Below are 25,246 nucleotides of genomic sequence, written 5' to 3'. Positions count from 1 at the left end.
TTATAATCTAGTACCAAAAATACCAAAAATACCAAAAATACCAAAAGTACATTTATCCATATAATAATAAAAAAGGGTGCTAAAAGTGCCAAAAATACTAGAAATGCCAAAAATACCAAATAAAATACCAGCATTTATCTATATAATAATAAAAAATATATATAAAAGTACTAAAAGTATACAAAATCCCCCCTTATAACCAAAATAATCCACCTCTTTCACTATAACTCGTCTCGTATACTATAACCGCTAATAATAATACTACCCGCCAAAAAAGTAAATACTCTCACAACGCTAAGCTTAAAGGCAATAATATTAGTCAATCGTACTATAAAGCCGTACTAGGAATCTAATATATAATAATAATAATTAACTAAATCTATCAACTAGAAAGTAGAACGCATACCATAAAAGCTACCTACTTAAACAATTACTAACTACTCCTACTCAAGGAAAGTCTTAATACCACTCTTTAACGAAATATAAAACTCTATTATAAAACTCAATTTTATAAACTACTCGACTAACTAATCTCTAAATGCTATAATATCCCTAACAGGACCGTCTAATCCTCTAAATACCTCCTACAATATAATTAAAGCCCGCAACGCCTACACTACTACCAAAGGCCTCCCAAAACAATACTCCCAAAAAAAAATCTTAAAAAACTCTATAATAAACTCACTTAAAGTATAATTACGTAGTAGGGGCAGTAGTGGGGAAGAAAGAATTAGAAGGGACTACGGCTATATTAACTCATCCTCATCAGCAACAAAGGGTAGTATAACTAATAGAAATATTAGAAATACAATTAAGAATAAAAAAGAAAATACCCGTATAAATACAATAAACGAAGGTAGAAGAAGATTACATCTAGCAACTAACATATCGCAATCAATAAAGTAATTATAGAATACAATAATCCAATAATCAAACGGCGCATTTAAAGCTGCGCTAAACAGGGTTACTACAATACCTAATACCGGTATAATAATAATAGAAGTAACTATAATAAAAGAAAGAAAAAGAGGCGGCGGGAGAACTAAATAATAAAAATAACCATATAGAGGGTAATATATTAACTAATATAGCGGATATAAATATAACTAATATAAGGGGTATAAATAGAATACTAATAGCCTCTCCTCCTTTCTCAATATTACTTATAAACAACTATTAACAGATTCTATACTAATATTACTATTACCGCTACGTTTCCCGCTATTCGAATTAATATTAATTATAATGGTCTCTACTATAATTATCCTTTAAATAATGAAATAAAAGGATTTCGTATAATAATATACCTAACTGTAATAGCTTCTACCTACTTACCCGCGTCTTTAATAAAGAAATTATAATATATTTTACTACTATTAACGAAATAATATATTTAATAATTAATTCCCTTATTATGATTCCTATAACTATACCTAGTATTATACTTCTATATTTAAAAGAATTTATAATACGTAATACCGTAGAATTTATATTCCCTACGTACCTCTCACTCGTAATCTTATTTATTAAATTTATTGATCTCCTCCAATATCGTATTAATTATACTCTTCCTCCCTATACCAAACTTAAAGGTAATAAATGCATACAATAATTACAACGTAGCAATTATAAAAGGATTAATTATACTACGAAAGGGGGTAAGAATAAAGGGTACGCTAATAATCGAACCAATAATAAGGACGGGCGCTAATATTACTACGAGCGGATCGACGAGGGTAAAAGTAAAAACGAATGTAAAAATATGATACTAAATAGTACTATTACAAATATATACCTTTATAATACCCTCGCGATTAAAATTATAATTATTATTACTAAATTAAATAACTATAACAATTTTTATATAAATTATAACTTTATTCCTCCTATTATTATTATAAATGCTAACGGTATACGTAATATTATAAAGGATAACTTATTACCTAACCCTAGTAGCGGTTATATTAATAATAGTTTCTTAGGTATACCCCATTTACAAATAGAGGACTTTCCTAAGTAAAATTATCCTAAACCGCCAATTATATATTTTACTATTCCTTTATTCAACTTCAATCTCTTAATAATTCCTCCAAATAAGAATAGTAGGGGGTTTAACTCTAAAGGTAATAAAATATAACCCTGTAACTGTTAATTCTACCTAAATATAAGAAAGGAAAATAAATTTAAAAAATAATGCAATTTATTTACAAGTACGCAGCTAGGCTAGAGCTACCCAGGTTAGGGTTAAAGATACCGCGTTTTCGTCGTCGTCGTTAAAGAAGTAGAATAATATATTAATAGCCTTCTTTTTAGGAATAGAGCGGGCAAAGAGATTAGAGAATTATTATTCCTCCTCCTCCTCCTCCTCCTCCTCCTCCTCCTCCTCCTCTTCCTCGTCGTTATCGAATTCGCTATCGGGGTCGCTAGAGAGCTCGATAATGGCTAGCCGTATAAGCGGGGAAAAGAGCACAGGGGTCTCGGGTTCTAAAGAAAGCTCTAATTCTAAAATAGGCGCTTTCCCTTTCCCCTTATTCTTAGGGGCGGCCTTCTTAGGGGCGGCCTTCTTAGGAGCAGCCTTCTTAGGAGCAGCCTTCTTCTTAAGAGTAACCTTCTTCTTAAAGGTAACCTTCTTAAATAAACTAACGATAAATTCCTCCCCTTCAAACTCGATAAGAGTACAACTCTTTTTCGTAGGGCGGGTAGAGGTACGTATTAATTAATTCGAACCCTAATCCTCATCGAAGTAGACCGAAGTAACGCTAGTGCAACGAATCCGCTTCTACTTCTTCTTCAAAATCGACTTGGAAGGCATTATCGCAATAGTTTAATTAATTAATAGAATTAATTAATAGAATACAACTACTTTATTTACTTTATACAATGAAAACAGTTATATAGCACTTCAATTCTGTATAGAAATCATATAAAAAGACAATATTTTACGATATATGTGTATATTCTCGCTTGGTTATTGTAGCCAGCTTAGCAAAGTCTTAGCAACTAACAAGGCGCTTGAGTGTGGGGATGAGAAGTTGGGCTACCTCCTCGGCGGCAATGTCGAACCAAAGTGGAATCTACCACGGTCTGGATTGCAGTTGACCACGGGGGAGCGTATCGCGTATCTTTCCTACACTTAAGCGCCTTGTCAATTGCTAAGACTTTAATAAGCTGGCTATAATAACCGGTTAAACACATATATATATTGTAAAATATCGTCTTTTTATACGATTTCTATACAGAATTGAAGCGCCATACAACTTCTTTCATCATACAAAGTAAATAAAGTAATTGTATTTTATTAATTAATTGAACTATCGCGATAAAATAATGCCTCCTAAATCGATTCTGAAGAAGAACTAGAAGCGGACTCGTCGTACTAACGTTACTTCGGTCTACTTCGACGACGATTAGGGTTCGAATCAACCAATACGTACTTCTACCCGCCCTATAAAAAAGAATTATACTTTTATCGAATTTAAAAGGGAGGAATCTATTGCCAATTTATTTAAGAAGGCTACCCCTAAGAAAAAGGCTATTCCTAAGAAGGCTACCCCTAAGAAGGCCGTTCTTAAGAAAGCCGCCCCCAAAAAGAAGGCTACTCCTAAGAAGGCTACCCCTAAGAATAAAAGGAAAAGGAAAACGCTTGCGCTAAAACCCTTTCTAAAATTAAAAATAGCGTCTCCAAAATTAAAGACCGAAGCCGAGGTTACCCCTATACTATCCTCCCTGCCTATATAGTTAACCCTTATTGAACTTTCTAATAACCCTAATAACGATTTCGATAACGAATTCGATAACGACGAAAAGGAGGAGGAGGAAGAGGAATAATAATTCTCTAATCTCCTAGTCCGCTTTACCCCTAAAAAGAAGGCTATTAATATATTATTCTACTTCTTTAATAACGATAAAAACGTAGTATCCCTAGCCTAGCCGCGTATTCTAGTTTAACCGTATACCCGCAAATAAATCGCGCTACCTCCTAAACTTATTTTCCTTCTTATATTTAGGTAGAATTTACGGTTATAGGGTTATATTTAATTACCTTTAAAATCAAGCCTCTTGCTATTCCTAACTACGGAAACTATTAAAAGATCGAAATCAAACAAAAGAACAGCAAAATCTATAATTAGCAATTTAGGATAACCCTACTTAATAAAGTCCTTCGTCTATAAATTAAATATACTTAAAAGACTATTATTAACGCAACCGCCACTAAGGTTAAATACTAAATTATCCTCTATAATATTACGTATGCTATTAGTATTTATAATAATAATATGAGGAACAAAGCTATAATCTATATAAAGACCGTTATAGCTATTCAATTTAATAATAATAATTACAATTCTAATAGCGAAAATATTATAAAGGTATATATCCGTAATAATACCATTTAATACTATACCTTTACGCTCGCCTTTACCTTTACCTTCGTTAACCCGCCCGCTATAATATTAATACTTATTCTTATTATTAATATACCTTCTACCCCTACCCTCTCTCGTAGTATAACTAATCCCTTTATAATTACTATATTATAATTATTATACGCGTCTATTACCCCCAAACTTAATATAAGGAGGAAGAGTATAATTAATATAATATTAGAGGAAATTAATAAATTTAACGAATAAAACCGCAAATAAAAAGAACGCAGGGAGCGTAAGTCCCGCGGTACTACGTATTATAAATTCTTTTAAATATAAAAGTATAATATTAAGTATAATTATAAAAATCATAATAAGGGAATTAATTATTAAACATATTACTTCGTCAATAATGATAAAATATATTATAACCTCTCTATTAAAAATGTAGGCAAATAGGTAGAAGCTATTCCAGCTAAATATACTACCGTATAAAATCCTCCTATTTTAATTATTTAAAAATTAATTATAGTAGAAACCGCTGTAATTAATATTAATTCAAATAATAGGAGACGTAGCGGTGATAAATTCCCAGTATATATCAATATTATTAATAATATTGATAACAGTAATAATAATACTAATATAGAATTTTTTAATAATTTTTTATAAATAATGTTAAAAAGGGAGGAGAGGCTACTAACGTTATATTACCCCCTATATTAACTATACCTATACCCGCTATATTGATTAATGTATTACTTTCTATATAATTACCTTTATTACTTAATTCTCCCGCATCCTCCTCCTTCTTCTACTATAACTATCTCTACTATTACTATACTAATACCAGGTATTATAATAACCCTACTAAACGCTGCTTGAAACGTACCGTTTAATTATTAAATTATTACATTCTATAATTACCCTACTAACCGCAAAATTTTAACAGCTAAATGTAACCCTCTATCCTTATTTATTATATTTATACAAGCACCCTCTATCTCGCTCTTAACTGTACTTCTAATACCTCCCTTAATTATACCGCTATTTATCGCTAATGAAGAGGAATTACCGTAATCCCCTCCAACTCCGTCTTCCCCGCTACCGCCCCCGCTACGCAACTGTACCCCCAATAAATTTATTAAAACCTTCTATTAAGAGTACTATTTCGGTAGGACCCCGGTAGTAGCATAGGCGTCGCGGGCTTTAATTGTATTATAGGAGGTATTTAAAGAACTAAACGGTCCTATTAAAGATATTATAGCGTTTAAAGACTAATTAATCGAATAGTTTATAGAATTAGGCTTTATAATAGAATTCTATACTTCGTTAAAAAATAATATTAAAACCTTCTTTAAATAAGAGTAATTAGTAATTACTTAAGCAAATAACTTCTATAGTATACGCTCTACCCTCTAATTAATAAATTTAATTAACTATTATTATTATATATCAAACTCCTAATACGTTTTATAATACGACCGACCGATACTACCGCTCTCGAATTTAATATTACGAAAGTATTTGCCTCTCTAGCAGGTAGTACTACCGCTAACGGTTATAATATACAAAACGAATTATAATAAAAGAGGTAGACTACTCTAATTATAAGGGAGGATTCTATATATTTCTAGTACTTTCATATACTCTTTTTATTCTTATATAGATAAATACATATACTCTTTTTATTCTTATATAGATAAATACTAGTATTATATTTGGCATTTCTAGTATTTCTAGTACTTTTAGCACTTCTAATACTTTTAACACTTTTAGTACTTCTAGTATTTCTAGTACTGAATCATAGTATAAATTATATATTACTCCTTATACTATTTAAATTACCCTCCCTATCTACCCTTGCCTAATAATATTACTAATTTTTTTAAACTCCTCTAGCTAGCTAGTATATAAAATCGGGTAATCTTTATTAATATTATTAATACCCTCTATAATTAATTTAGCGTTCTTAAAGTAATTACGGATTTATTATACCTTATACCCAATACTTTTAGCAATTCGACGGAGGAAAATAAGGAAATCTTTATTAGCTATCCTATTGCTACCTTCGTTATTATATACTCGCTTTATATACTTCTTAAAATTACTAAAGTACGCCTCGATCGGGTTAAATTCTAGGGAGTATAATAGTAAATATTAGAATAATATACCCGTACCTATATACGTATAGTAGAATTTGTTACGTAGATACTAATTCGCATTATTTATTATTAGAATACTATTACGACTAGCAAAGGGATTTATTATAGGGAGGAGGCGATCTCTTAACTATTTAATAAACCTTAGGGTATTTATTTATCCTTTAAAAATTAATATTTCGAATACGCCGTTAACTAATATAGTTAAAAGAATATAATACCGCTTACTACGTTTAAAATAGTTCGATATTATCGCGACAGTACCGCGGGGAACTTAATTAATATAATAAATTCTATCCCGTTAATCTATACTAAACTCATCGTAAAAAATAAATATTTTTATAATAAATAATAATATTTTTATTATTTACTCTATTATTAACTTAGGCTCCTACTATACCGCTTTAAACGCTAGCCTCTTTTTCTTCTAACGCTCTTAATATAAATAGCGCCGTACGGTTTCGGTCGATATATATATATTGTATTCGTTGGCTAAGAAGGTATAAATCTCGTCGAAGTATAAGGATAGCTTTAATATTAACAATTTTATAACCTCCTTTACAATATTAATTATAATATAGTAATTACGAACAGTTACTATAGTTACGAACATACTTCCATAGCCTATATAGGGAGCTTCCTAGAATTTTAGGACGCTCGAGAAGGCAATATTAACTTACTAATAATATTAAAATTATATTTATATCAATATACTATAGGCTCGTAAACGCTAGCGCCTATAGCAATATCTTTAATAGGCTCGTCGTTATAAAATATTAAATTTACAACGGCTCGCTAATTCGAGTTAGGAAAGTTCACTATATTACACAACAACAACAAAGACAATATAAACGCTAGATAAAACGATAAGCAATATACTAGCATTGAAATACTAGCTTTTTGGTGTAGGTTTCGATAATTTACGATGCGATGCGGTTAATTTTCGTTAATTAAAACGGTTAAATCTAGTCAATCTATCAAAATCCGTTAGAAAGTCGGTATTGTAGCCAGCTCAACACAACTAGCGCGCCAAGACTGACAAGGCGCTTGAGTGTGGGAACTATTGTCGGTGCGGAGTTCGGCAGGTCTTTCCTCAAACGTCTAAACTCAGCTGCGCAAGCCCTATCAGCCCCCGTTAAACGACGAGACCTTTCATTTCGTTTGTATAAGCTGTCCAATACTTTGGAATGGCTTCCAGTTTCGGTCGGTGTGCAAGAAACGCTTGACTCACCTCAAACAGCAGTTGATACATGGCTCAAGACTGTCTCGGCATCCAGTTGCGAGATATCCCGGCACGATACAGCAATAAGAAACCAGTGAAATTGCCACCAAGCCCCCATTTCTTTCCCCAGAACGCCAACGCAAGCCTCCCATTGCTTTTGGGAGGAGGCTTGCTGTTGTGGCGCCTTCTGGACTCTGATCACTACGACGACACATCACGATAGCTGCAGGAACGACATTGATCCTGATATCTTGCCCCTGACTAGTCAAGGCGGCTAAAAATCAGATAGTGTTCAAGTCGTCACATGCGTTAAACTATCGAGGACTATCGCAATCTTCTCAGGGGCGTCAAAGAAGCAAATATCGCCCAACGGTGGCGCTGAGCGCTAGTGGCAGACTAACGACTATACACAGTAGGAAGACGAACCACTGCTCCTACGGCGAATCAACAGAGAGACCATAGCACTCCCCTACTATCAATGGTCAGTAGTGTACATTGGATGAGGAATTGTCCAATGCCCGGTGCCATGAGCTGAGCGCAAAATATCTTATCGACAGTCTTTGCTGCGTATAAGTCAGCGTTGCATTGCGCTGCAAGTGGTAAGATGAATACGGGATTTACCTAGCTTTGTCGCATTTCAATGTCGCTTTATGACTTTGCGCATCCGTACAATATCCGGATCGACTGTACGCTTGGGGCCTGTCAACGTGGGGGGGGAGAAGGTTACAGTGACAATGGGATTCTCAGTCGTCGGTTTGTATTAATAATTTGTTTGGGTTCTAGACAACGAGAATGAACAGGACGCAGAATGGTTTGAACCCCCGATTGTTCAGGATTCCAAGACCCTGCCATTACTGTTAGAGCTCGAAGAAGCGAAGGTAAGACATCGCACAAATTGGTGTCAAGCATAGCTCGCAGCTTTTTGCCGCAATCACGTCGAGGAAGACAGACTGGCCGATCCTCATAGCCTCTTCCATCGTTAATCATCTTCCCACAGTCGAAGAGGTCTCCTCCAAATGTCTCTAGAAGCAAGTCGCCTCGCGAGGAAAGACTCCCACATCACTCAACTTTCCCAAAGGGCCATCTGGGGCAAGGGTCGCAGACATCATCAAAGCGAGGGCGAAGTCGTCCAACTGCCTAAAAGGAACAGAAAGGCACTATACCTGATATCAAGGTTATCTGAGACGGAACGCTTCTGTGATCTGGATTCCATCAGCGCTGTAGGGCAAGTCTTCCTTCTCCTCGGATGCTGCCGACTGGTGACAGGAGATATAGGGATGCCCTGCAATCGGTGTCAACGATACCGTCATTCCAGGTAGGAAGACAACTCTAGGAAACATCGGAGTCCGGACCCTGCCCTCATCTCCATCATATGAATCACAGTTGAACGAGGCAATGAAGCAGACTCACCTCCTTAGTCGAAGCTATCACATCGACCAGAACTTTCTTCTTACTCCCTGTATACTTTCACCGGCTTTGAAAGGTAGCCTAAAGTATGATCGCAAACTGTCCGCTCTGTCTTATGCTGACACAGATTTGTGAAGCTACTTTGACATGCACATGGCAGCTGAACCCGGCGCTCTACGAAAGGGGATACCTAGACTCAACATGACATGGACGTCCGGTTCGACGATGCCGAGTCTTTAGCTCTTCGCCGGGGCCGGACGACCAGCGGAGTATCCGAAGAGTGGAGTAAGCCGGAATGGAGTGGAACCAAAGACGGGACGGGCCGAGCGGGTACCTCTACGGAGTTTGGTCAAGTGAAAGTCCCCTAGTGGACCCCCGAATTTTCACACGTGCACAGACCAACAGAGGCATCTCTGGGAAGGGTATAAAATATCCCCCTCCCTCCTCCCAATTCAATTTTCTTTTTCTTTTTTTCTTCATGTCGACAATACTTCAGTGAGTCCCCCCCCTACTGCTACTACTGGGATCCGCTCTCCTCTCTACCTAGGAGAATGCGCCTCCGAACTCACTCTTCTGAACAACTCTGCTAACCACATTCACCCCCCACCAACAGGAGAATCATTTCTATAGTATTTGTCCTCTTTTGTGTTCCCTAAAGGAGCCACAGATCCCACCCGGGTTGATGACCAATATCCTCGTTTCCCAACAGTGAGAATCCTTTATTTTTTTTACTCTCGTCCTGCCTGCAAAGGTGGCGGTTTGTTTCGCGCAGACTGTATAGAGAGTGGCGATGATCTGTACCCCGATTTCTTTTTCTCGAGGTCTGCCTTCGGGCGCTTGGGCGGGGTGGGTTTCGATGGAAGTCTGACCGGCCTACATCACAACTTTATTTTTTTTCATTGTGCTCTTGGGCTTTTTTAAAAGGCTCGGGACGCGAGGAAGAAAGATGTCTGCTACTGTACTTGCGAGTGTCCTGCTAGTGACTGAATGGTCTGGTCTGGTTATGTTCTGCCAGTAGGTTACCACTGCCGGACAGTTTGCGATCACATTTTGGCGCCGTCGAAGCCGGTGAAAGTATACAGGGAGTCAGGACTAAAAAGAAAGCCGTGGTCGATGTGATGGCTTCGACTAAGAAGATGGGTTCATCTTCCCCTCGCTATCTCAACTCATGGCACCACGCGCTCGTTGATATCCTCCAGCATTATCACAGTCATTATCATTATTCTTCACTCCAGCTTCACTAACGGTAGAACCATTAGGCTTTTTCAACACCAGGGGCACTCCCTCGATATTTTACCTACTGCCCCAAATATACATGAACCACCTCACCGGATTCACGACCATCAGCAGACCTATCATCAGGTGACCCCAGTAATCGATCAGGCAAGGCAGGCCAACTATCCCTCACTTCCTCTTCCACAGGACTGGAAGTGCTCTCCACTCCACTCCCTCTCTTGCTTCCTGGCTCGGTTACTTCGTCAATAATCGATAACTGCGTCCCCTTCTTCAATCCACCCCTCTTCTCTTCCACTTCCACCTCCTCTTCCACTTCCGCTTCCCCCTCCCCTTCCACTCCCTCATCCACCTTCTCGCTGGAAGAGCCCCCTAAACTACTCGCGCCACTCTCCCTCTTTATATACACATCAACCACCTCACCCGATTTACAAGTACTAGCATACCCCTCATCAGGCGACTCTAGTAATCGGAGAGGTGACGCAGGCCAACTATCCCTCCCTTCCTCCTCCACCTCCTCTTCCACAGGATTGGAAGCACTCTCCACCCCGCTCCCCCTCTTACTCCCCGGCTCAGTCACCTCGTCAATAATCGACAACTGCGTTGTCCCCGTCTTCCTTTTCAACTCCCGCTCCCCCCTCTTCTCACAATCCCTGACACAATCCCTACAATCCCTAGTACAATCCCCAGTCTCAAACAGCCCATTACCATGCCCAACACCCCCCTGATGTTGCTGCTGCTGCCACGGAGGAATAGGATCCTGAAACGGATTATCCTGACTTATTCTTCCCTCTTCTTCATCCTGCCCCTGCCCCTGCCCCTGAGAGTGCCCCTGCCCCTGAGAGTCATTGGGTCCGTGTCTTCTTGTTCTTGCACCTCCTCCCTCATCCCTGACCAGCTTGATGCGACCTAGAACTAGTTGACCCGTCAGGCCCGTTAGGCCCGTTAAGAATACGGTTAAAGGTCTCCTCATCAATTTTGTTAGGGACGAGCGGAGGCAACCATAACTATGCTGTCCAGCGGACGGACTCGGACTTCGTCGTCTCTCAATCCTCAACACCCGCCTGATATACCGCCGCGAAAGAACGCACCAAGCTGCCAAGCAAGTGAAGATCCCGCCGGTGATGCTTCCCATTACTATGGCGGCTGTTATCCATTTTTTGTTTTTTCCCTCGTATTTTGTGGTTCTGTCGTCGCCGTCTTCTTGTTGCTTTTCGGGATCAGTGTCAGTGTCAGTGTCGGTGGGAGTGGGAGTGTCCGTGTCGGTGGGAGTGCCGGTGTCAGTAGTAGAATCGGTCCCAGTGGTAGTGCCAGTGTTCGTACTAGTGCGAGTGGTGGTCCTGTTAGTAGCTGCGGCAATAGCAGTCTCCATAGGATCGAAATCTTCCCCTGCCAATTGATCTTGCCCCGGTACCATTTGTGTTGTCACCGTGGAATGGGTCTCAGACGGTAACATAAAGCTAATGGCAGGAGGGTGGCCGGGGGGGGAAATTGAGGTGGCCATCGTCGTGCTGTAACTCGTACTGGTGGTACTGGCCCCACGGCCGGTGGAAGTGCTGGTGCTGGTGCTAGTTGGCCCGTCGCTTATGTGGAGCAGACCGTCTTCGTCGGTGTAGATGGAGGCGCCGCCTAGGAGGGGGACGTCGTCGTCATCGTTGTTGTCTCTGGAGTTATCGTCGGTTCTGGTTCTGCTGGGAATCTCATTTTGCATCACAATCCTAGTCTCCACCAGCTTCAACCCTGCCGCCGCCGCCGTCTGTGTAGCCCCAATCGCCGTTCCCAAGGCCGCGTAAATCACATTCTTGGGATTCCACCCCCCTGACCCGTTGTCGTCGTACAATGGCCGGCAACCAAGGTTGGCGTATCTTGACCGTCCTTGTACATCTGGCGCGTTGTTGGCGTAGTAAGGGGCGAGAGTGATGGTCATGGGCATGCAGGAGGAGGGCGTGAAGGGGGTGCTGGGGAAGGGGGTGGGTGGGTGTTCGTCGTTGAAGCTGTGTGGAGGGGGGAAGGGGGTTTGTTAGCTTGGGGACGGAGTGGGAAACTATAATAATAGAAAGGAAGCACTATAGAAGGAGAAGAAAAGAAGAGAAGAAAAGAAGAAAGAAAATTTCAAGAGGCGAGAGAAGGACAAGGCAAAGGCCTATTGTGGGAAAAACAGAATCGGGAGTAGAAAGGAAGGTAGATGGAGAAGGAAGAGTTCAGGAAAGGAAAAAAAAAAAAAAAAAGGAGCGCACACACCAAGTCTCCCGACTCCCATTATCATACTCAACCACCTCTCTGTAGGGCTTGTACCTCGGATCGGGGAAAGAGGTACTGATATATTCCTTGATGCACCTTGTCGGCATCGGGCAGTCGTTGAAATAATGGCCCAATTTGCAGGCCGCTTGGAAAGTGGAGGAAGTCACCCAGTAGTGGCCCGCATCGAGGGTGAGTTTGGTTACTGTTCATATTGTCGTCGTTCTTGTTAGCTTTACTGGTACCTTTGATGGTGTGTGAGATATGAGATCCCACAAGGAGGGAGGTGGGAAGTTGAAGGTGCAGTGCAGTTAAGGGGATTTCATGGGAGTGGACGGACTATTGGTGTTGGTGCGTGAGAAGTTAACTTACCACGAGAAGCCTTCTCATCGACCCAGTACCCAACATGTTTCGGATCCTGTTTGTAGAAAGTGTAATTGGTGGTTGCTGAGACGAGGACGGTCAAGTGGGCGAGAAGGAGGGCTAGTAAGAAGAGTATATGCGGTGACCGTAGTGTTGCTAGTGGTCGTCGTAGCCGTCGCGATCCCTGGTATAGCCCTAAACACAATTTGTCCCCCCTCATGATTGGAGACGAAAATGCTTGAAAAAGATGAACGATTCACACCCCACATCGTCGTAAGAAGAGGCATCAAGAGCCCAGACAGACCGGTTGACACATCGAAATTCGATCGGGGGGCATCCATTTTACTTCTACGCAGCCACAACCGCAGGGTCCGCAGCCGCAGCCGTTTTTTTTCTTTCTTTTTCACTCCCGTTCTCAGTGCCATCCAAACTTCATCTGACCCGCTGTTGTTCTCGGGAGGGATGGAACGTTGCTACACATTGTACATGTACTCACCCTCCATGGCTTTTTTAGCGTGGGCTGTCATTAGGATAGGTAGGTTGCAGTATGCTGCCCCTAATAAGTGGTAAGTAAGTATAGAAACCACATGGAAGGAGGAAGGGAAAGAAAAGAAGGCGGGTTCTTTGTGTGCCCAAACAAGCCTAATGCCACCACGAGGCCAGAGAGGTCAACCGCCCTTTTCTTTTGAGAAACAGGAACACGGAAATACCCTGAACACGGCTTGGCCCGCAAAGCCTTTGTCCCATCTAGGCAACCACTTAACGGCTTCGGTGCCGAGTGTCGACAAGGAGGAAGCTCGTTGTCCATTTTCGTGTGTGAATAGTTGACAGAGAAGTGGTTGCACCATAAAAAGAACAATTGTCCCAGACCTTCTTGCTAGAGAAGGTGACACAGACAGACGGCAGTAACCGGGTGAAGGGCTTCTAAAGCCCAAAAAAGGGCCACGTGGAGAAATAGGCAAAGACACAGACCTGCACCGTAACGACTACGACAACGTCAGTCATTCATAAGAAGACAACGACAGGTAGATCCCCCTTTCACAAAAAAAAAAAAACAAAAAAAAAAAAACCAAGAAAACAAAGAGGCTTGACGAACCTGGAACTTCATCGTGTCTGAAGATCACTAATCTACCAGCCAGTGTCTGGACCGGTCCATCACCGCAGCCTGAGCCTGGACAAGAGAGTATTCGATATAAACCAGAGTCAAGACGTGCGTGAAAAGGATGGAAAAAGGGTGGTACTCGTCAGTGTCGGGTTTGTAGACTGCAAGCCTTGTTGGCGCAGGCTTCTCATAAGTCAGGAGGGTTCTTTTCGATGGAAAAGGTGGTGGCTGAGAACGCCCGCTGAGAACTTTCCCAAGCAACCTGACATCCTCCTCTCGCCCCTGCCGCACGTCACTTCTCCATCAAGCGTTTCATTACTGCGTTGAAGACGAGAGCCGAGGCCAGTTGAGCACACTATGCTCGTGCTCACCATATATCCAATTTCCATAGTTCATCAAGACCTCCAATCGACTAGCTGAAGCTGAAGCACTTGCTCAGCTGCCTGACAACTGCCCGGCATGTTGAGATCCATTCTCCCCTTCCGGTCGCCCAAAGCCACCAACGCTCAGGACATGGCGAGAATGTTGACTGCCCCTGGCTAAGGACAGAACGGTGACCGATATGCCCATACCGCCGCCACTAGACAGCAGTTTCCAACAACGGATATACTCAGATTCATCAACTGGACCGAACGGACTGATGCCGTTATTCCTGACCTTTGACGTCCCTTGGTATCGAACCACTCAGGTCCCAACAAACGAAGCCGGTAATAATGATCCACAACCGGCCTTATGACACGCAGTGAACAAAGTACTGAGTGGGTGACATGGAGCCAGCCCAACAGCGCTGAGCTGAGATGAGCTGGGCTGGGCTGACAGCCTATCGTCCAAGGTCCAAGGCGACAACAGGACCAAAGGTCCAAGGTCCAACGTGACTGGAAGTGAAGTGAGGCGGCAGTAGAGATAGACAGACGCAACTCATCTCATCTCATCCCAGCCCATCTGATCTCAAGCACAGGTCGCCAAAGGTACCTTACCTAGCAACGAGCTCTCCGAGTAGGTGGAAAAGCCATTCGTCCCGCCCCACCACCGGGCCTTCACTTCGACGGGCCATGCTCCGTTACTTCTCGCAACGAGTCCCGCCCGAGTCTAACTGGGTCGGCCTCTGGTGCCGTGAGTGTTCCAAGACCCGAGGTGAAGGAGCCAGAGGGCCGGCCATACGAAGCGCGACTGGAAGTGAGGCGATAGAGAGACACAACGGAGCCTATCTCCATCCGTCTGGATATGTTGATAGGCAGCTAAATCGACGGACGAGCCCTTCGGTTCCACCTCACCGGCCATGTTCCCTTCATGATCGCAACGGGTCTCCGGATCTCGCAGCTTCTGGTACCGTCGGCCGGCCGTGGGTGTTGATATTCTGAAGCCCGGGGCCTGTTGGCTGCAGTGGCCTGCCTGATCTTGACCCGAACTGAACTGACCCTCCGCCTGCCTGTCTGTGACCGCGACAGCAGTGATCTCTTCCGTAATGGCCTCGGTCCAGCGTCGTCGGTCCTTCGTCTCATTTCGTTTCCTGTCCCCGAGTTCTACTCGATGAATTCCAACGGGGTAGTAGCCCGTAATGACTCTTCGATTCTTCTCGGTGAAAGCCCAATCGTCAAAGCCTAGTCAAGTTGTCAGGTCCGGTGCGACATCCAATGTCGTCTCCAGTATCGTCCACCGTGAAGTCTCCAGCGGGTCAGGGTGAGCTCGTTGAAACCGTTGAAGCCTGTCGGTGTTTTGTCTTGTCTTTGGCGATGTCTTGGCCCGCGCAAGGTTTAATCAGCGGCAGGCATCTCACCTTCTTGGCGCTTGGCGCGGACAAATAGGGTTTTTTCGTGTGCCAATAACAGGTCTCCATTGCTGTGCTGCCTGATTTTGGCACCGTATGCTACTCTATTGCTAAATGAACCATGACTCACGGGCAGCTTCACTTTGACTGATGGGTGCAAACAGAGCGGCAAGGGATCGCGGCAGCGACAGTGAGTGGCAGGCAAAAATGAGAGCGACACGACAAGAGAAAGCTGAGCTGTGGTTTGATGTCATTGCCAGGATGCCAGGGAGCCCGCCCAACGCCCCACGCACTTCGCCGTTGGACGCGCCGGCGGGGTGGTACGGATGGGCCTCACCGCCTAACCTTATCGCTTTCATCGTTTCATTGTGGCCGTTTGATATCGACATATGATACCATCATGAAAGAAAATGATGGGCACCAAAAAAATGGTAGAAGGGTATTTTTGTGGTGGTTTGTGTGTACCTATCTAGATAATCTACCTACTAAATAAAATGGGAGTCGTTATCGTGAAACGAGAAGAAAAACATGCAGGTCTACCTCCCCATTTGCTTTGGCTAAGTTCGCGCCCTCCTCATTCAGATCGAGTGTCATGTCCAGATGTTGTGATAACGGGAGTATGAGCTTGTCGTCGTGTAAGTCGGCAAAGTCGAACAACCACATTAGCAGCCCATCCTTCAAGCTCCCAGTGCAAAAGAAACACGAAAGACCTTTGGAATCGACGACCTCTCTCTTTTGCTGTCTTGTCTTTCTCGCTTTAGACTTCGACCGCTTTCCCTCATCCTCCAAGACGACGTGGTGACAAAAAGGCTAGTTTCTCTCCAACCTGTTTCCGGACCGGTGACTGCCCCGAATGCGAAGTAATTTTTTTGTCATTTGCGTCTGGAAGACCCGCTCATCCTTTCATAACGGACATTACCAATCTTTCATTTTCCCACAACTCCATGACTCCTGACCAGGGGGGTTTCGCCTGAGCCGGGCCCTGAAGCCGACCCTATCCATCTGCTTAGAGATCATCATCGTCCTCCTCGTTGGGAAGAGGCATGTTGGCGGCCTCGTCCATCTCGGCGCGGTACTTCTCCATAAGCTCCTGGTCGACAACGGCGGTAGGAGGAGCAAGGGCGGGAGCAGCGACGAACTCCTAGAGACACAGTTAGACATCATACTTCTCTCGAAGCTGGCGGTGGGATAACATACGAGAGCGTTGTTGCCGACGAGCTTGCGAGCGAGCCAGAGGAAGGGCTTCTCGAAGTTGTAGTTGGACTTGGCGGAGATATCGTAGTACTGGAGGTTCTTCTTGCGGTGGAAGGTGATGGTCTTGGCCTTGACCTTGCGCTCCTTCACGTCGACCTTGTTACCGCAGAGGACGATAGGGATGTTCTCGCAGACACGGGTGAGATCACCTAGATGGCTTGTCAGATGTTGTCATATGTTGCGACGGATTCTGAATGAAGGGCGCTTACGGTGCCAGTTGGGAACGTTCTTGTAGGTAATGCGGGAGGTGACATCGAACATGATGATACCGCACTGGCCGTTGATGTAGTAACCGTCACGGAGACCACCGAACTTCTCCTGACCGGCGGTATCCCAGACATCGAACTGGATCTGGCCGAAGTTCTGCGCGGGGGGGTGGTTAGGTCAGCATCGGGTTCGTCGAGCGAGCGCGCGTGCGAGGATGCGTTTGTTGTAGTCGGGGGCCATCAAGACTTACGGTGCTGAAGCCGAGAGGGTGGACCTCGACACCGAGGGTGGCCATGTACTTCTTCTCGAACTCACCAGTCAAGTGGCGCTTGACGAAGGTGGTCTGGTGATGGCATCATGGTGTTAGCGCAACAGTCCAAGCAAGCAGACGGGTACCCACCAACACCACCCCGCAGCGCAGCGATATACTGGAGCGTCGATGGTGTTTGATGATGCCGTCCATGTCGTGGAGGGAGGAGCTTAGGATGTGGACTGACCTTGCCGGTACCACCGTCACCGACGAGGACGAGCTTGAAAGTAGGGGTCGAGGCAGCCATTGTGTATGATGCTTAATATCGCAGGCGAAAAGAAGCAGGTAAACAAGTCCTTTGGGAAAGTCAGCTATCGACCGGTCGGAGCGACACAGATGGGCGGGGTATCTGTAGGTTAAATAAGGGCGAGGGAGGGAGGGATCCAAATCCGACTAGAGACGCACCTTTGCGATTTTGCAGAGGGTGGGAAAATGGGTGTGGTCAAAAGAGAGAAAGCAGTGGACCTCAGACAGCCTGGTGGATGATGTTGTGTTTTCAAGGCACCCGCTCAAGGGAAGACCACCAGCCTTGACGAAAAACTCGTTGGGCGGCGGGGTGCTTGTTAGGTGAAGGGCACGTGACTCGCCTGGTCAGTGCGGCAACCTCAACCAGTCAACCTGTGGAAGCCAAACCGATGCCATTCACTCTGCCGCCGTTGGGATTTCCATCTTTTTCTTTTCTTTCTGTTCTGTCACCAGGTTTGCTCGTTTTCTCTTGCAGTCTGGAATTTTCAATTGTGTCACACAAAGCTGAGCATGGTTGTCGAATCTTCGCCAGGTTGCGCACATCATCTTGAGCAAGGTTTTGCCTCTTCATCTATTCTGTTCTGGTGGGCGCATACGCCGTGTCTGAAGTTCGTTTGTTTTGTTTTGGTTCTGGCTTTGTTACTACGGTGAGGGAGGACCCCTGGCGTCTTGGCTTTTTGGTTCGTCTTTCGAATGCCAGTCAGTCTCAGGTCCGTTGTTCCTTCATTACAAAGCAAATTCCCAAAGAGGCCTCATTTTCAGGCGGCAGTGGTGCATCCTGATTCTTCCCTCACAAATTTGGGCGGATTCGGTGCCCAATGACGCTACATTCGTATCACAATCTTCCTCTGCCTAGCTCCAGGCAATCATCTAGCCTCCGTTGCCTTTTCATAGTGGCAAGATATGGCATCCAAGCATACCTCTACCGCCCCAGTCGCGGCGAGGAGTCAGCGTTAGCCGAAGCTCTTGGGCTCGTGTCCCTGCGGTGCTCCGAGAGACCTTGACGAGAATATTTTGCTAGGAAGTATACCCGTTAGCTCAGCTTTCTCCAGGCTGGCAGTTACTGAGGGCTGGCAGAGCCTGAGATGACTTACCCCTTCATTACCCTGAACACACTCTGCCACCTTCCTGAGGTTGTCGTGGTTGGACCGGTTGACATAACCAAAGCTGCGGATCAGATCGCCGGCCTTTAGGCCTGCTGTGGCCGCCGGACTGTTGTCAACGACACTGTTAACCTTGGCGAATGGCTGCTCCAAAACCTCAGGCACCGAATCTGGCAGCGGAGCGGACTGATCAGTTGGGATAGCTGCTGGCTCTTCGTCATCCTGAATGCTGGCAAAGTGCTCATGCAGACGCTTCTCGATCAAGGCCATCAACTCCTTGTAATCGTTGCGAAGACGGATGATGCGCGACCTTGTTGTTCGGATTTGCGCAACATCGATATCGGATCTGGGAAAGCCATCGGGGGTAAGGAGGTTTGTGTTCATGTCCACGCCGTGCTGGATCATATCATCAGTCAACTGTCTTGATGAAGGCTGGGTATGAAGTGGACCAACCGAATCAAGCACTCCGCTGAGCGCCTTGAGCTCCCCCTCAATAGCATCCTTCTTGCGTTGGAGCTCAGCAAAGGATAGATGGGCAGCATTGCCGTTGGAAGTAGGGGCAGATGTCGGTCCCGAAGGGACAGTAGGCGCATGGAGATTGCTCATGCTCATGGTGAAGGGTAATTAATGTATAATCCTATAAAGGGTAAGCCTCAGTTGTGAAGTCATGATGATATCTCGATCTCAGACATGGGAGTATGTACCTGTGTGAATTAAGTCTCCAGCGAATGACGCGTTGCGGTGGCCTGGCCGGATGGTCGCCTCTTGCTGCGTGAGCTTGAGCTTCAGTGAGCTTTGCTGCCCCGGTCTGCTTGCCGGCCGTGTCCCGGTCGGGTGGGCCGAGAATGAGGTGAGCGGCGGCGCGGGGTAGCATTTCGTTCTCTGGCCCCGCCATTTTGTGCCATGTGACCAATGGGACGGCAGCTTTCACCTGGTCGACCCGTTCGGACGATGTTGGCCGGGGCTCCCTGGGATGGCGCCTCCCACCTGTCGCAGGGATGACCTGCGCTAAAAGCAACCACAAGGGCCACAGGGCTTAGGCGCAGAAGTGGACGGGACCGGGAAGAAATGGAGCGGTTGCTTCCTCGTCGTCAACAAAAAGCTCCCCTTACCTCAAGCGCACCTTCCCTTTGAGAGCAGCGGTCAAGGGTGCAAGGGCAACAAGCTCCGAAGAATGGAACACGGCATGAAGCCTTCCCGTTCATGATGGACGTCCCACCGCTCCTGCTGCAGTGCTGCAACTCGAGATGTGCCTCACCCTCACCGTCCCTGGTCCCAGCTGAGGTTCTTTTGAGATATTACCTGACCCACAAAGACAGGCATTTACTTAGTTTTCATTGTTTATCCGAAAACTCCAATGGTCAAGTCACGACAGGTAGTGATTGGTCAGGCAGCTAGTCGCTGTCAGTCGATGATCTTAGCTCTCTGCCCTCTCTCAGCTGTACACTACCATAACCCACTCTCAGTCGTGTCTGTATTCTCAGCACTGCAGCGACCAGAGGGCACAGTACACGAGTACCCAGTGGTCCAAGCCAAGAGACGAACAAATCCATAGGCTGACTTGAGCCACGTGTCGGCAGTGTTGCGGTTTCACGTCCGATTCTCGCAGCCAGCCTTCCGCTTTGATCGAGGACACATCTGGCCGAGTCTGCTGAGTCCTCCCTTTCACTGCCTTACAGCTGGGAACCAACATCGCTGACTTTCTCGGCGTGCTCGGATGCCAATGGTCCAATGGTCCAATGGATGCCAATGGATTCGAAAGGCAGACATTGATGGTCAGGATATCATGGATGACGTGCCTTGCGCTGGATATCCAAGAGTGGCTGTCGGCATCCCGCCTTGCCGACGACCCTCGCTAGCACTGTGGCTATCTATCTACCCTTACCTTGGCAAGGTTTGAGTTGAACCCGGCCTCCTCTTCCCGTCCTGTGCTGCAGTGACTCTTCGTCCACGGGTGCAAGTCGGAGTGTTGTTCGTGGTACTACTTCTACTTTGTCCCAAGGCAGGCACGTCTCGGCCATCAACAGCAGAAGCGAGCAACAGCAAGCCGGCGAGGAAAGCGACAAGGACTCGCTCCTGCCCGGGCTGTCCTGGACTGGGACTCGGAGTGGACGGGACTAAGAAAGCTCCTTCCCAATCACCCTCCTGTTTCGCCCACGGCATCTGGCGATAACGAACAATCTTGCACCATCTTCCTTCAAGCCCAAGAAATTTCTGCCCCATTGTTTTGTCCCCGACCCCTCTCAGAAAGAAAGACTTCTCTTTCTTCCCCCCTCGCAATGTTCCGGTTTGTGCTTCATCAGTCGTGGAAAGGAAAACGTTTCGGTGTTTCGCTTCTCCAAACTTTTTTGGTTTCTTGGTTTCTCGGTCAACTACTCTCTACGCATTGTGCATTATCTGTTCATCGTCACTGGGTCTTACCGCTGCTTTGCTTTTAAATTACCATGTTTTGATAAGGGCCAGTGCATCATCTGGGACACTCGACTAGGAGAGGACGGGAGCCCAGGGATCCGAGATACTATCTGTGGTGCTGCTGTTGCTGCAGGAGCACTTGGACTCGAGTCTCCATCACGGGCAGTCATCTGAGCTTCAACCAAGGTTTCAAGTTTGGAGTTTCGAGTTTCCCTTTGAGCCTCCTCTGGTCTGGTTCTGGCTCCCTTCTACCTGTTCCTCTTTTTTTTTTCTTGGAACACCCTCTCGACCACTGGACCCAAGCCATAATGGCAGTTCCCAATGTCGATAACCATGTCGATCCCGTCACCAAGCCTTTACCGCCATCTCCTTCTACTCTACCGATAAGCGCCATTCATACCCCCTTCGACCCCAATGGGAACCCGTTGCCGTTGCTTTCGGTATCAGACGAGGCACAACCACTTCATCATGTACTGGAGGATCCTACGGTTATAGAAGAGGAAGACCTCAGCTCCAGTCCAACTGTGGCCGTGGTAGACGTGGGCAGACCCAATCAGTGGAACACTTTGGATACGATACACGACTTTCAAGATGCCGTTGCACATCATCAAGCCCTGGACAGTAGCAACTATGTCTACCGGGAAGCAACAGCAACACCATGCGAGCCCCCAGCCAGTAAACCCTCGAAACCGAACAGGCCGTTTCAAAAGTGGATCAAGACTCTGCACAAACGAGCAGTTCGCCGTCAGGAAGCCATGGGTAACGAGCATGCTTCCACGTCTTACTACTTCAACCTCGATGGTGCGGGCTCGACAGCCTGGGGACCCGGCCACCACCGACAATCATCTTCAACTTCCTCTTTTGGTTTCGTGACGGCCGTCAAGAGCGCCAGTATATCTCTGACTAGTGCCAGCACTATTCTGACGCGCTCCCGGAGAAACACTGTTCGGTCATCCCGTGGCCAGTCGAGGACAGAACGCAGCAGCAGAGCTTCTCTCTCCGGTGCACGGCTTTCTGAGGATAGTTATTGTCCGGAGCGACAACTGGTGGCGGATCCTGCGGCTATAGGGAGGTCATTGCAGAGACGCCGGGTTTTGGAGGAACTCGTCAATACGGAAGAGAGCTACATTGGAGATGTGCGCTTCCTGATGAATGTATGTCGCATCTCCATCCCGTCCTCTCCCATTGTCTCTGACCAGTTACTCCCTACCTAGGTTTACGTTACTATTCTTGCTTCTCTTCCCACTTTGCCCGCCAGCCTTCGCTCTTCCATTAATCGAAACCTCAATGACATTGTCGAGCTGCATGAGGAGATGTTAGGCGACCTCCATAGAGCTATCCCTCACTCAGAGTATACGCAGCTCAATTTCCCTCTGCAAATTCCTTCGGCCGGCTCGGGATTTCGTGGTCATCAGCGATGGAGGAGTCTGGATGCAGTACCAGAAGACAAGGATGGCATTTCATGGCTTCGCCAAGTTCCCGGCATGCTTGCCGATCCCCAAGTTGCTGCCGAAGTTGCCAAGATATTTACCAAGAAGATGAACCGGTTCTTCATCTACGAAGAGTATGGTGCCAAGTACGAGCTCATGATCAAAGATGTTGCTTCTGCTCACAGGACAATGCCTGCTTGGCAATCCTACCAAAAGGGCATTGAGATTTTGGCCTCCTCTCTTGGCTCGGCTAACAGCCAGGATGATAAAGAGAGAAAGAGTCTCACTATAGGAGATCTGCTTATGAAGGTGAGTTGACCATGCCAAGGTCAACACTCGTGGTTTATACTAACAAGGTCAAGCCGATCCAACGTGTATGCAAATACCCATTGCTCTTTGCCGAATTGCTAAAACACACCCCTGAGGCAGACTGCCCCTATTCTCATATGGAGATTGAAAACTCCCTTATACGGTTACGTGAGGCCACCGCAGAAATCAACAAAGCCACGGATGATTTCAAAATCAAGTCGACCCTGGAGAAGACATGGATTCTCCAAGACCGCCTGGTATTCCCTAATCAGCAATTGGATGCAGCTTCAAAGAATCGCATTCGATCATTCGGCCATATTCAACTGTGCGGAGCTTTACATGCCTGCTGGCAGACGAAAGAAGGTGTCAACGGACAGTACATGGTTGCTCTACTGTACAAAGAATGGTTTTGTCTAGCTACAGCTAGCAGGACTGATCAGATATACACAATCCAGGCTTGTATTGCTCTGAGCAACGTCAAGTTGGAAGAGGTGGACAACGGTCGAGGTATGAGATCGATACTGTCAGATGCCCCCATCCGTGTGAACCTCGTGCTGACGTATCTATAGGACTTCAATGTCACACCGCGCCATATTCCTGGAAGCTTGTGTTTCTCTGCGATCACCAGTTGTACGAGATCATCTTGACAGCATGCACGCCGAAAGAGGAGACGGAATGGCGTACACGCCTCGGGAGCCAGCAGACCACCGAAGGTCAAGACCAGATGCAACCGGTAACCTTTAGCTCGCTTTCGCTCAATATCAAGACTCTGGGGGCTGTTTTTAGAAAGCCAGGTATGTGGTCATAGCAGCCTGCAAAGGTGCACATAAGCTAATCATCTGTTTTGAGCAGGAACCATTGCCAGGAAGATATCGATACATAGAGCGACCACTGTTGGGCCCAAGTCACCGTTATGCCAAGTGATTCTCAAGAATACAAGCGTAATCAAGGATGCACCCGCTTCGGGGACAAGCTCCTCAATCAGCCGATCTCAATCCCTCTTGACCACCAATACCCGACTGCCAGTCCTTGCGCCATCCCGTGAAGAGCGGGCTCGACTCGAGGCTCTGCTGTCAGATGTCTGGACCCGGGACATCCTGCCCTTCCCAGGGATAACGGCCCGATCCCGAAGCGAGCAGCTAGTCCGAGCATCCGCGTCATCCATGATGCGAAAACTCAGTGTGGTGAATATCACGAACAGCTTCACCAAACGCTCAGCCAGTTTGACCAGTCTTCCGCGCAAGGGAGGGAGTGGCAGTAATGGCACAGAAGATGAGACTCTTGTCGGCTCCACTCCCACCAAGGGCACAACAAGCCCCAAGGCCCTGAGCAGAGTCTGCTACAAGTCGGAGGAAACGAGCCGTTCTCTACTTTCCGTCATACCCGATAAGATCGAGAGACGCAGTCCCATGCTTCGCAGCGCGTCCGACTCGGTGGGCAAAGAGATGCTTAGTGTGGTACGTCGGTCGGACCCAGTACGCGTTCGGTCAGAGAGCGAAACTGAAGGGACACGGATGGTTCCTAATGATTTCTCGGGTATCCTGCAACATTTGTCGGGGAACAGCTCAAGGGCGCCGAGTATCCAGCAGTCGAATCTCAGCAAGCAGTCGACCAGGGAGATGTCTGTCAAAAGGGGAAAGGAGAATAATGGCTCGGCTGCTGACTCGGCTAGTGTTAGAGGTAGCGGGAATAGTACTTCATCCGGTGACTCTGAGTACAAGGCGTCGACGCCGAGGAGACCGAGGCTGAGGAAGAGATCCAAGACGTCGACGTCGTCAGGGGCAGGAAATAAGTGGGCAAAGGTTAATGTGCATAGGGAGGTTGTGGTGCAAAGCTTGAGGAATCTGTTTCGTTGAGCAAGGGAGGTAAAGTAATGTCTATTGTGGCAGGCAAAACATAATGATGGGCGGTAAGGGTCAGACGGTCGGCATTATTGGGTTGGGAAGGTGGTCGGATAAAAGCATTTTATAATACCCGCTTGTTTTCTTTCTCATGATTATGGATTTATGGTTTCACGGGCTTATAAAGAACGAACAATGGGGGTTAAATACGACCTCGGTCACGAGGTCATATGCTCAACGGTGGTGTCGAGACGGGTGGACAGATTGTTATC

The 25,246-nt window shown here is 45.8% G+C and overlaps 5 protein-coding genes across 5 annotated transcripts; 1 reads left to right on the top strand and 4 right to left on the bottom strand.

Annotated features, from left to right (window-relative positions):
- Window positions 1–10,383: 10,383 nt before the first annotated feature.
- Window positions 10,384–13,964, bottom strand: B0H65DRAFT_565498 (uncharacterized protein). Its single transcript, XM_062830285.1, has 6 exons — window positions 13,703–13,964; window positions 13,489–13,542; window positions 13,002–13,112; window positions 12,687–12,834; window positions 11,530–12,109; window positions 10,384–10,788 (listed from the first exon to the last, which is right to left on the bottom strand). The coding sequence occupies exons 1-6, from the start codon at window positions 13,737–13,739 to the stop codon at window positions 10,456–10,458; spliced, it is 1,263 nt and encodes a 420-aa protein (XP_062687562.1). The 5' UTR covers window positions 13,740–13,964; the 3' UTR covers window positions 10,384–10,455.
- A 968-nt stretch (window positions 13,965–14,932) lies between these two features.
- B0H65DRAFT_536683 (uncharacterized protein) lies at window positions 14,933–16,251 on the bottom strand (the record flags this gene model as incomplete). The annotated part of the gene is made up of 2 exons (XM_062829053.1): window positions 14,933–15,695; window positions 15,993–16,251. 2 exons carry the CDS (start codon window positions 16,249–16,251, stop codon window positions 15,184–15,186), a joined length of 771 nt encoding a protein of 256 aa, XP_062687561.1. The 3' UTR covers window positions 14,933–15,183.
- A 617-nt stretch (window positions 16,252–16,868) lies between these two features.
- On the bottom strand, window positions 16,869–17,880 carry B0H65DRAFT_439335 (GTP-binding nuclear protein GSP1/Ran; the record flags this gene model as incomplete). The annotated part of the gene is made up of 5 exons (XM_062825407.1): window positions 16,869–17,003; window positions 17,060–17,265; window positions 17,326–17,479; window positions 17,574–17,666; window positions 17,821–17,880. 5 exons carry the CDS (start codon window positions 17,878–17,880, stop codon window positions 16,869–16,871), a joined length of 648 nt encoding a protein of 215 aa, XP_062687560.1.
- Window positions 17,881–18,287: 407 nt separating this feature from the next.
- Window positions 18,288–20,030, bottom strand: B0H65DRAFT_454257 (uncharacterized protein). The gene is made up of 4 exons (XM_062826187.1): window positions 19,687–20,030; window positions 19,436–19,619; window positions 18,974–19,378; window positions 18,288–18,896 (listed from the first exon to the last, which is right to left on the bottom strand). Exons 2-4 carry the CDS (start codon window positions 19,592–19,594, stop codon window positions 18,768–18,770), a joined length of 693 nt encoding a protein of 230 aa, XP_062687559.1. The 5' UTR covers window positions 19,595–19,619; window positions 19,687–20,030; the 3' UTR covers window positions 18,288–18,767.
- Window positions 20,031–21,454: 1,424 nt separating this feature from the next.
- Window positions 21,455–25,095, top strand: B0H65DRAFT_70409 (uncharacterized protein). The gene is made up of 5 exons (XM_062831296.1): window positions 21,455–22,548; window positions 22,609–23,133; window positions 23,187–23,640; window positions 23,703–23,927; window positions 23,986–25,095. The coding sequence occupies exons 1-5, from the start codon at window positions 21,703–21,705 to the stop codon at window positions 24,987–24,989; spliced, it is 3,054 nt and encodes a 1,017-aa protein (XP_062687558.1). The 5' UTR covers window positions 21,455–21,702; the 3' UTR covers window positions 24,990–25,095.
- The last annotated feature ends 151 nt before the right edge of the window (window positions 25,096–25,246 follow it).

Source organism: Neurospora tetraspora (genome assembly GCF_033439725.1).
Source record: "Neurospora tetraspora strain CBS 560.94 chromosome Unknown B0H65scaffold_1, whole genome shotgun sequence".
NCBI lineage: Eukaryota > Fungi > Ascomycota > Sordariomycetes > Sordariales > Sordariaceae > Neurospora > Neurospora tetraspora.
The sequence above is the reverse complement of the archived record's forward strand: the minus strand, read 5'-3'. Positions and strand labels throughout refer to the sequence as shown.

Coding starts and splice junctions, on each gene's coding strand:
- B0H65DRAFT_565498 (XM_062830285.1), bottom strand. CDS start 13,739: ATGGGACAAAGGCTTTGCGGGCCAAGCCGTGTTCAGG. Junction 13,543..13,702: donor CGGGCCAAGCCGTGTTCAGG/GTATTTCCGTGT, acceptor TATTAGGGGCAG/CATACTGCAACCTACCTATC. Junction 10,789..11,529: donor AATGGATAACAGCCGCCATA/GTAATGGGAAGC, acceptor GTGTATATAAAG/AGGGAGAGTGGCGCGAGTAG.
- B0H65DRAFT_70409 (XM_062831296.1), top strand. CDS start 21,703: ATGGCAGTTCCCAATGTCGATAACCATGTCGATCCCGTCACCAAGCCT. Junction 22,549..22,608: donor ATGTGCGCTTCCTGATGAAT/GTATGTCGCATC, acceptor CTCCCTACCTAG/GTTTACGTTACTATTCTTGC. Junction 23,641..23,702: donor AGAGGTGGACAACGGTCGAG/GTATGAGATCGA, acceptor ACGTATCTATAG/GACTTCAATGTCACACCGCG.
- B0H65DRAFT_454257 (XM_062826187.1), bottom strand. CDS start 19,594: ATGAGCATGAGCAATCTCCATGCGCCTACTGTCCCTTCGGGACCGACA. Junction 19,379..19,435: donor TCAGCGGAGTGCTTGATTCG/GTTGGTCCACTT, acceptor GATATGATCCAG/CACGGCGTGGACATGAACAC. Junction 18,897..18,973: donor GTGTTCAGGGTAATGAAGGG/GTAAGTCATCTC, acceptor TATACTTCCTAG/CAAAATATTCTCGTCAAGGT.